General features: G+C 40.3%; 1 protein-coding gene across 1 annotated transcript; it reads right to left on the reverse strand.

Moving 5' to 3' along the window:
• Positions 1 to 2,462: 2,462 nt before the first annotated feature.
• Positions 2,463 to 8,352, reverse strand: LOC140926406 (uncharacterized). Its single transcript, XM_073376154.1, has 4 exons — positions 7,072 to 8,352; positions 6,048 to 6,795; positions 4,248 to 5,933; positions 2,463 to 2,747 (listed from the first exon to the last, which is right to left on the reverse strand). Exons 1-3 carry the CDS (start codon positions 8,350 to 8,352, stop codon positions 4,255 to 4,257), a joined length of 3,708 nt encoding a protein of 1,235 aa, XP_073232255.1. The 3' UTR covers positions 2,463 to 2,747; positions 4,248 to 4,254.
• Positions 8,353 to 9,775: the final 1,423 nt, after the last annotated feature.

The raw sequence follows: 9,775 nt of genomic DNA on the forward strand, positions 1-9,775 counted from the left end.
CTTTTAATTAATTTATTAATTTTTAATTTTTATCACGATAATTACTAGTATTTTAACATATGTTGTATATTTTAATTTTATCATGGTATATTTTAAATAATTAGTAGTTAGATACCCTTTATTAAGTTATTATAGATAGAAATCATGTAATGCGCGCTTTCATGGAAAGCGCGCAATATAAGAATTAAATTATTATGATTATATTATTAACTTCAAAGGGGGCTTTTTCTTCCCTCGTTTCCCTCGCACGCTGTTTGGGCAAATAATCTAAATTACTTTAGCATCGTTGCAGATAAATTTCTATCACGCGTACGTAGAGCCATTCTGTCAGGATACGCGCATCAAGTGTGGCATTTCCACGCGTAGATAACCCAGCTTCGCCTGAGAAAACAGCCGACATTTCGCGACGCCAACACCGGTTTCCCCGTGAAATGACATCTGAGAAACGAGCGCAGAAACTCCATACTGATGAAACGTCACTTCCCAGATCTGGGTAGTACTTCTGACTGTTTGAAAATTTGCTTCAACCAATCAGGAGTACTACCCAGATCTGGATGGCGACGAAAATAAAACTCCATCTCCGGTGGCAGCAGCAGTACCTCTCACTACGGGGGTGTGCACGCTCATGGAGTGAAATACCTTGTACAAAACTGATTTTTGTGCAAAGCACTAACGGTAGTTGATAAAAGATCAGCTCTGGATTTTAGGAAAGGACTAAAAAGAATTGTGAACAGGCTTGTTCCCATTGGTTCCTAGGAGAACTTTGATGAACACGCAGGCGTCTAGATATCAAGAACCACGCTTATGGATAACGTAGTTTTCTCTATATTTGTCATCAAGTCTTTATCTTTACTACGCAAAAGAAAACAAAAAAAGACATTCATGCCATGTTTAACCGTAAGGATAATTTTTCGTAGTTTTTATCAGTCGATTTCCCTAATTTGAGTAATTGTAATGCTTGAACCTGGCGTTTCGACTTTGTTGTAAACGTAATTCTTCGATTCCGAATCGACGGGAGTAAACGTAGCACTAACTTTTATAAGACCAAATATATGGATTGTGGTTGTCGTTGCAAAGAAAATAGATTTAGAGTCGCGTTTAAGGCAAACGGCAAACATTAGACCACAAGCGATATTTTCTTGAATTAGGAAATGAACAGATACAAACTGTGCATAATAATTGTTATGGATTACACCGATCGACATGAATTTCAAAGTACTAACGTTTTTGTGTAGAGTACAGCAAGTAGACAACAATTTAATCGGCTCCTGACCGTGAATGTGATTATAAATCTCTTTAATTTAGAATGATTTTTTTTGTTAAAGAGCAAGTAGATAATTATCAGGAGGACCCTTAACAACGAAAGGATAAACAGAGTGTTCGTCGTTGAATTTATTATCTCAAATATACCTTATTCTTAAAAACCTGGTGAGATTACATATATACAAATGACAATGAAACCTCTATGTGCGACCTTCTCGGATTCGCGACATGCTGTTCAAACTACTAAAATTAGCTTACCTACTAAAAGCAATACTGAAAACTGGACCACCAAATCTTGGCATTTTATATGGATTACATATATAGAAATTACAATAAAACCTCCATGTGCGACCTTCTCGGATTCGCGACATGCTGTTCAAACTACTAAAATTAGCTTACCTACTAAAAGCAATACTGAAAACTGGACCACCAAATCTTGGCATTTTATATGGATTACATATATAGAGATTACAATGAAACCTCCATGTGCGACCTTCTCGGATTCGCGACATGCTGTTCCTACTCAAAGCACTACTGAAAACTGGACCACCAAATCTTTGCTTTTTAGGTGGATTATACTTAAAGCAAGTACTATATAACCTATTCTCCGGCATCAACATTATACAATGAAATAACCTGTAGTTTACAACTGTGATGATTAGTTTGGAGTTTGGACAAGGTTGCAAAATTACTACTTCTATGTTCACGGAGAGATTGATTCTAAAATATATACAATTCTACTAAACTATAAACCTTGCAGTGTTGTTTGCATTTGCACTTTAATTTGCATTAAGAATCTCGTTTACGTGAAAAGTATTTTTTAGTTGTAGCCCTAGGGACTAATTAAGAAAGTAAGTTAACAAATAACCTAAATAGACAGGGAAATGTTATTCGTGTGGCAATTAGGGGCCGACCATTTAGCTCTTGAGGGAAGGGGGGGGGGGGGAGTGGGTGATTTTGAAAAAAATTTCCTGCAAGCGCTTGTCGGAAGAAAAAAATTGCATGCAGCACAAATGTAATAGAAAGCTTATGGCAAAAAAAGGAAAAAAAATATCCCGCCGACCAGATTGCTAGAAAAAAAATTCTTGATGACCAGAAACCACCCACCCCTCCCCTCAAGAGTTAAATGGTCGGCCCCTTACAGTTGTATCATTGTCAGAGCTGACCGATGTACACTTTTACAAGGCTGGTGATATGTGCTTTTGCAAGACATTTTAGAGATTAGAGTATTCAAGGTACCTACACTCACACACACACACACACACAGACACACCCACCCAGATTAAAATCAGTGGGAAAAATAATTAAGTAGACAAACATAAGCGGCTGGGCCAAGCAAGTCAGTTCTCTTTTGAATTCTTCTAGTCTGGGTTATGTTCGTATGCTGAAGAGGCTGACCTTTACATTTTCCACCAGGAACTACCTCATTGGAATTCTGCGGAAGGGCTGTTTTGTTATTCCATGGTGTGTCGTTAGTGTAATACCTGGAACAGTAATGTATAGGAAACATAAAAATTAGTAAAACACATATATTCATTACAAAAGACTTCAGCTGAGGTAAGTGGCATTTAGGTTCATTTTACATGGAAGAGGGATCCTCAGGCGTTATTGTCACGGAAGAGGTTTAATTATTTATTTAAATTTATCTAACCGCTAAAACTTTACAATTATTGGCATCATAAATGAAAAACAGGGTGCACAGCTAAAATAGGTTTGAAACTTCTTTCCTTGATGACCTCTCGAATCTCAGTCTTTCCTCTTTGGTCCAAGTTTAGAACCAGTGTACTGCTGTACTTTAGTCAGTGTCCGTGAAAAGCCCTCTAGTTACGGTCAAAACTCCATACACAGTCCACAATTTGTAGTTTTCGGGGTTTTCGATCAATTTTCAGATCTAGATTTCCGCCTTAATATTTTTATTCCGAAGCAATATTCAATTATTTGTGCTTCATATATTAGAAAAAGAGAAGAGATTTAAATTCATTCTGTGTTACTGTAGGAATACGGGGCTTTAGTGTTTTTGTTTTTAAATGCAAAGCCTCACATATGCATAGGTTGTGATTTTGACTGATAAATACCGAAGTGTGGTCAAATAATGGTGGTGTTTACATTTATACATACATTTTTTTGTGTTTTGAGGTAAAAGTACAATTATAACATGCCCGCGGGTATGCGGGTCATGTTTACAGGAAAAAAAAATACAACTTAATACAACTAAGAGTAACATTAGTCGACGAAGAAAAAAAGAAATGATCTTAACTATAGCCTAACAACAAATACACATATGCGATAACGCGGAGCGCTAGCTGAAGCGTCCGGTCAGTATTGTTTAGTATCTTCGATGTTAAAAAACGTTTGATTGATATTTTATTTCAGTCATTGTAAAAGCTGACTTCAGATTTAGTCAATAATGTGGCTTTTAAGGGTAAATACTGCTTTTTATTTAGTACTTAAAAGCACATAATGTAAATTTGATAAAACTGCAATACAAAAAGACCTGGAAGACTTCCTATGGCCCTTATTCACCGTAATTTTTAGGGAGTTATTATAACTCCAAAAATGGAGTAAACATTTTAGGTACAGGATAACCCCCTTTTTGGGGTTATTTTAACTCCTAATTTAATTCCGAATTTGGGGTCATTTTTACTCCTGAAAAAGAGTTCTTTTTACTCCCAGTCTGGAGCTAAAATAACTCCGAAATGGGTTTATTTTTACTCCTTACATGGGTTGTTTTTACTCTTTTTGGAGTTAATTTAACTCTGAAAGTGGAGTAAAAATTTTAGTTAAAGGATAGCTCCTTTTTTGGGGTTATTTTAACTCCTCAATATCTGGGGTCACTTTTACTGCTGAAAAATAGTTCTTTAAATTCCTTTTTGGAATTAAAATAACTCCCCAAAAAATAGCTCCACTGTAAGGAGCTAAATTAGCCCCACTAGAGGAGTTATTATAACTCCTTGAAAATTACTGTGTTATTAGAAAGCAATTACCTTCACTTTACTTTTCTTCACCAAAGTGGAATGACACGTCATCCCCAATCAGCATGAAAGGTGCCCACTGCCTCACTTCAGAGAAACCGTTATTTCGCATCCACTTCATGGCCCGGTGAAGACATTCACTTGTACTTTCTCCTTGGACAAGGTCTTCGTAGAATCGTCTCATAAACTGCTCTGTTGCATCGTCTTGTAAGGCCCACAATGCCACAATTACTGAGCGTGCACCCGATCCTAAGAATGCTCGAGCGATTCCAACAACGCCTTCTGTTCTGATCTGTCCACGTGCGGTATGGCAACAGCTAAGGACCACCAGTTTGGCTGACAGTCTAACTTGTGAAATGTCGGTCATTGTCAGTAAGCAGTCTGATTCATGTGGAGGACGCATTGCGGAGTCAGGGGGGGTAAGAGCAATTTCTCCTCTTTCGGCATCACCATGAGCAGCGAAATGTACGAGACTCACTGAAGATAGTCTCTGGAGAACCGCCTTCTTTGTTGCTTGCTTTCCTATTAAAAGGTGAGATTCAGGTAGTAGTCTTGCTATCATCTCTGCTTCCTTTTTCGCGCCAGGCAATGGACCAAGACGCCTTAACTCTCCCTTGAAACACACATACGACACTTTTGGCTCACCCACAATCAATGCACCAGTTTCGCTGTGAGAGCCCGCTGGACTGTCCAGAATGAGCTTGAGAGTCAACAAAGAAGGGACAATGCGTATCCTGAAAGAATCTGATAAATAGCGGTTACATTCATCATGTAATGCTGCAAACGGAACTTGGAAGAAGCAACGATCAGGAACAACAATGATTTCAGATCCTTCTAGCAAGTCACTTACGGGAGCAATCAACATGTTGTAAAGCTGACACAGTGTTGGCGGTTCAGGGTCTGTGTTTACTTCTTCCTCATTTAAAAGACGCAAGGATGAGAGACTATCTTCCAGATTTGCTTCGTTTGTAACTTGGTTGGCGTACAAGGAGAAGAGTGATCGGTCTTCGCATTGCTCTTGAGGTAAAACGTGAAAATTTCTTAATAAGCTTTCTCTTTTGAAAAGGTCATCCACAGAGATTTCTCCGTGCTTGCTAACATAGCTTTTACAAAGTTTCGTTTGTCGGAAAGCTATCGGCTTACTTTGTTTTGCAATCCAAAGAAATATGTCTTCACCATGGTAGGAAATGAATAGGCACGTTCTGTTACTATCTCTGATGACCTTCAAGATGCCAGCAAACGATTCTGGCTTGAAAGATACTTCTTTCTCCACAAAATACCGGTCTGATACTAGGTCTGCTAGAGCTCTCGCTCTTCCAAGCTCAGCAACGTGTAAAGCCTCATAGTATTTCCCAGAAGCACAACACAGTGAACTAAACAGTCGATAGGGGGACGCGTGCTTATCAAAAAATAATATCTTGTATCGATCATTGTTTCCTAGAAAGTTAAGCATTCTCTCGCACTTTTCAATGCTAGCAAGGAGATTCGATAAAGCTTCAGATGCGTTTCCTGTTAATGCTAAACAACAATAACTTAGATTTACGTGAGTTACAAACTGGCATTCAATGTGTCCAGTGTCCTTGCTAATTTGAATAGCTTTTCTAAAATACTCTTCAGCCTTGGCATATTCACCGACAGATGCAAACACGGCTCCTAGGTTCCCGTAGCATGTCCCTTCCTCGTGTCTGCCGCCAATTTCTGTGTTGATGGTAAGTGCCTTCTGAAGATATTTTTCAGCCTTGGCATATTCTCCGACAGAATGAAACACTTGTCCTAGGTTTTCGTAGCATTTCGCTTCTCCGTATTTGTCGCCAATTTCTGTGCTGCTGGTAAGTGCTTTCTGAAGACATTCTTCAGCCTTGGCACATTCACCGACAGATGCAAACATGGTTCCTAGGTTTATGTAGCATGTCGCTTCTCTGTGTTTTTCGCCAGTTTCTGTGGCGATAGTAAGTGCTTTCTGAAGACATTCTTCAGCCTTAACATGTTCACCGACAGATGTAAACATGGCTCCTAGGCTATCGTAGCATGCCGCTTCTCCGTGTTTGTCGCCAATTTCTGTAGTGATGGTAAGTGCTTTCTGAAGATATTTTTCAGCCTTGGCATATTCTCCGACAGATCGAAACAGGCCTCCTAGGTTTATGCGGCATGACGCTTCTCCTCTTTTGTTGCCAATTTCTGTCATGATGGTAAGTGCTTTATGAAGATATTTTTCAGCCTTGGCTTTTTCTCCGACGGAATGAAACACCCTTCCTAGGTTTCCGTAGCATACCGCTTCTCCTGGTTTGTCGCCAATTTCTGTGTGGATGGTAAGTGCCTTCTGAAGATATTTTTCGGCCTTGGCATATTCTCTGACAGAATGAAACACGTTTCCTAGGTTTCCGTAGCATGTCGCTTCTCCGGGTTTGTTGCCAGTTTCTGTGTTGATGGTAAGTGCTTTCTGAAGATATTTTTCAGCCTTGGCGTATTCACCGAGAAATGGAAGTACGGCTCCTAGGGTTCCGTAGCATACTGCTTCTCCGGGTTTGTCGCCAATTTCTGTGTTGATGGTAAGTGCCTTCTGAAGATATTTTTCAGCCTTGGCATGTTTTCCGACAGAATGAAACACGTTTGCTAGGGCTGCGTAGCATGACGCTTCTCCGCGTTTGACGCCAATTTCTGTGTTGATGGAAAGTGCCTTCTGAATATATTTTTCAGCCTTGGCATGTTCTTCGACAGAACGAAACACGTCACCTAGTTTTTCGTAGCATTCTGCTTCTCTGTGTTTGTCGCCAATTTCTGTGATGATGGTAAGTGCTTTCTGAAGATATTTTTCAGCCTTGGCATATTCTCCGACAGATTGAAACAGGTCTCCTAGGTTTATGCGGCATGACGCTTCTCCTCTTTTGTTGCCAATTTCTGTCATGATGGTAAGTGCTTTATGAAGATATTTTTCAGCCTTGGCTTTTTCTCCGACAGAATGAAACACCCTTCCTAGGGTTCCGTAGCATACCGCTTCTCCGTGTTTGTCGCCAATTTCTGTGTTGATGGTAAGTGCTTTCTGAAGATAGTCTTCAGCCTTGGCATACTCACCGAGAGATGTAAACACGGCTGCTAGGTTTTCGTAGTATTCTGCTTCTCTATGTTTGTCGCCAATTTCTGTGTTGATGGTAAGTGCCTTCTGAAGATATTTTTCAGCCTTGGCATATTCTCCGACAAAATGAAACACCTTTCCTAGGGTTCCGTAGCATGTCGCTTCTCCGTGTCTGTCGCCAATTTCTGCGTTGATGGTAAGTGCCTTCTGAAGATATTTTTCAGCCTCGGCATATTCTCTCACTGAATAAAACACGTTTCCTAGGGTTCCGTAGCATGCTGCTACTCCGTGTTTGTCGCCAATTTCTATGTTGATGGTAAGTGCCTTCTGAAGATATTTTTCAGCCTCGGCATATTTACGGACAGATGCAAACACGGCTCCTAGGGTTCCGTAGCATGCCGCTTCTCCGTGTTTGTGGCCAATTTCTATGTTGATGGTAAGTGCCTTCTGAAGATATTTTTCAGCCTCGGCATATTTACGGACAGATGCCAACACGTTTCCTAGGGTTCCGTAGCATAGCGCTTCTCCGTGTTTGTCGCCAATTTCTATGTTGATGGTAATTGCCTTCTGAAGATATTTTTCAGCCTCGGCATATTTACGGACAGATTCAAACACGGCTCCTAGGGTTCCGTAGCATGCCGCTTCTCCGTCTTTGTTGCCAATTTCTGTGTTGATGGTAAGTGCTTTTTGCACATATTCTTGTGCTTCCTTGTATTCACTTCTTAGGCTGTGCAGTATTGCCAGCATTAAGGCTGTGTCACCTTCTTCCTTTTTTCTCTTATCTTTACGAAGGAGGACTAAAAGTTTTTTGCCAGATTCTATAGCGGGTGAAAGTTTGTAAATAGCAGCATACCCACGAAACAGCCCCTTGTACAGCACCATACTCACTTTTCTATCAAGGTCATTTTCTTTTTCTAAGGCTTTTTTATTTAAGAATGTTAAGCACTCTTTCCACAGCACGATAGCTTGGACAACTCGATTAGTGTTCGAAAGAAACTCTGCAGCAATGATGCCGGGGTAAATCACTTGTAGAACCCTGTCCATGGGGGTCTTGTCTAAAACATATAATTAGAGTAAAAACAAGACCAGAAAAATTAGCGAATAGTTCTACGAAAGTAGAGTTATCAAGATTATGTCTTGAGAAAAAAATAAGAAAGGCAATTCGAAATGTTATAATAATTTAGCCCGTGAACAGCCTCTCCGTTTGGGGAAAGGGTGAAAAAAAAAAAAAAAAAACGCGAGGAGAGGGAAGGGAAAGGGTGGGAGCGTGTAGACAAACATTTGAGGCCGCGCTTCCGCCTTTTTGTCTTGTAATTGCCGATCATCTGTCAGCAAGATCGTTATCTGTCACATGGATACATTAGAATGTAATCAATTTTGCGCGTAAAAAGGGGGTCGGTAGGGAACACACAACTTTTACCTCGTGCCAAAATACTGCTTTTTTTAATTAGTTTTTTCTCTTATGGGTAGATTATGCTGTAGAGGGTTTAGTTTTAACTGAGAAAATGTGATTTTTACCCCTTATTTCATAGTGAGAGTTCGTGACACGCCTTTTGGTTTCCTGCGGTTATTGTTTCTGGTCGGCGTGATTTGCCCTCTGATGCAAGAACCTTCATTGCGGTTAAAAAAGCTCATCAGTCAAGCGCCAGAAGAGGCCATGTTAAAGATTAGAAGACCTGTTTACAAGCGATTATTTAAATCAAATCGCTTGTACGTGCCGACCAAAAAAGCGATGTGAATGAAACATGTCAAAAGTCAGTGTTCTCGCCAATAGGAACTTGCATCTGGCTCTGATGCACAGCAGGTACCGTGGAACGACGGCCTCAAATGTTTGTCTACAGGCTCTCACCCTTTCCGTTCCATCACCTCGCGATTTTTTCACCCTTTACCCAAAACAGAGGGTCTGTTCACAGGCTATAATAATTAGCCTTTGGCTGCTTAATAATAGGTAGGAAAACATTTTTATCTTATGAGAATACAAGCTTTTTATTTTAAATATAAATAGCCTGCAGTGCAGGGGTATTTTGGGTGGGCGAAAGCTTGTTCATGTTCGTATTGTTGTAGCCACCATCAGTCCTGACCTACATACGACCACTGGCTTTTGCTGCGAAACTTTGCACCAGTTATGATGTAAAACTTTTACGGTGATTGCCTGACTGACTGCGTACATCTTTGATTTTATGACAGAGGAAGATTGGGGAGAGTAGAAATAGTAACTCTAGGGGTAGGTGCGATGGCGAAAGAAGGAAAGGGGGGAGGGGGAGGGGAAACAAAAATATGCCTGCCCGATATCATTGTTCTTTTGGGAAACTCCGTACAATGGCAAACGGAGCTCCTGATCGGTGCGGCATAGGGGAAGTAGATTGATGCGTGTGAATTAACTGTAAGTCTATATTGTTTATTCCGTTTTCGTTTGCACGCAACTGCGGGAAAGAATTATTCTGGCTTCAGAAATGGCGGACTTAAA

This window comes from Porites lutea, chromosome 2 (assembly GCF_958299795.1).
Source record: "Porites lutea chromosome 2, jaPorLute2.1, whole genome shotgun sequence".
Lineage (NCBI taxonomy): Eukaryota > Metazoa > Cnidaria > Anthozoa > Scleractinia > Poritidae > Porites > Porites lutea.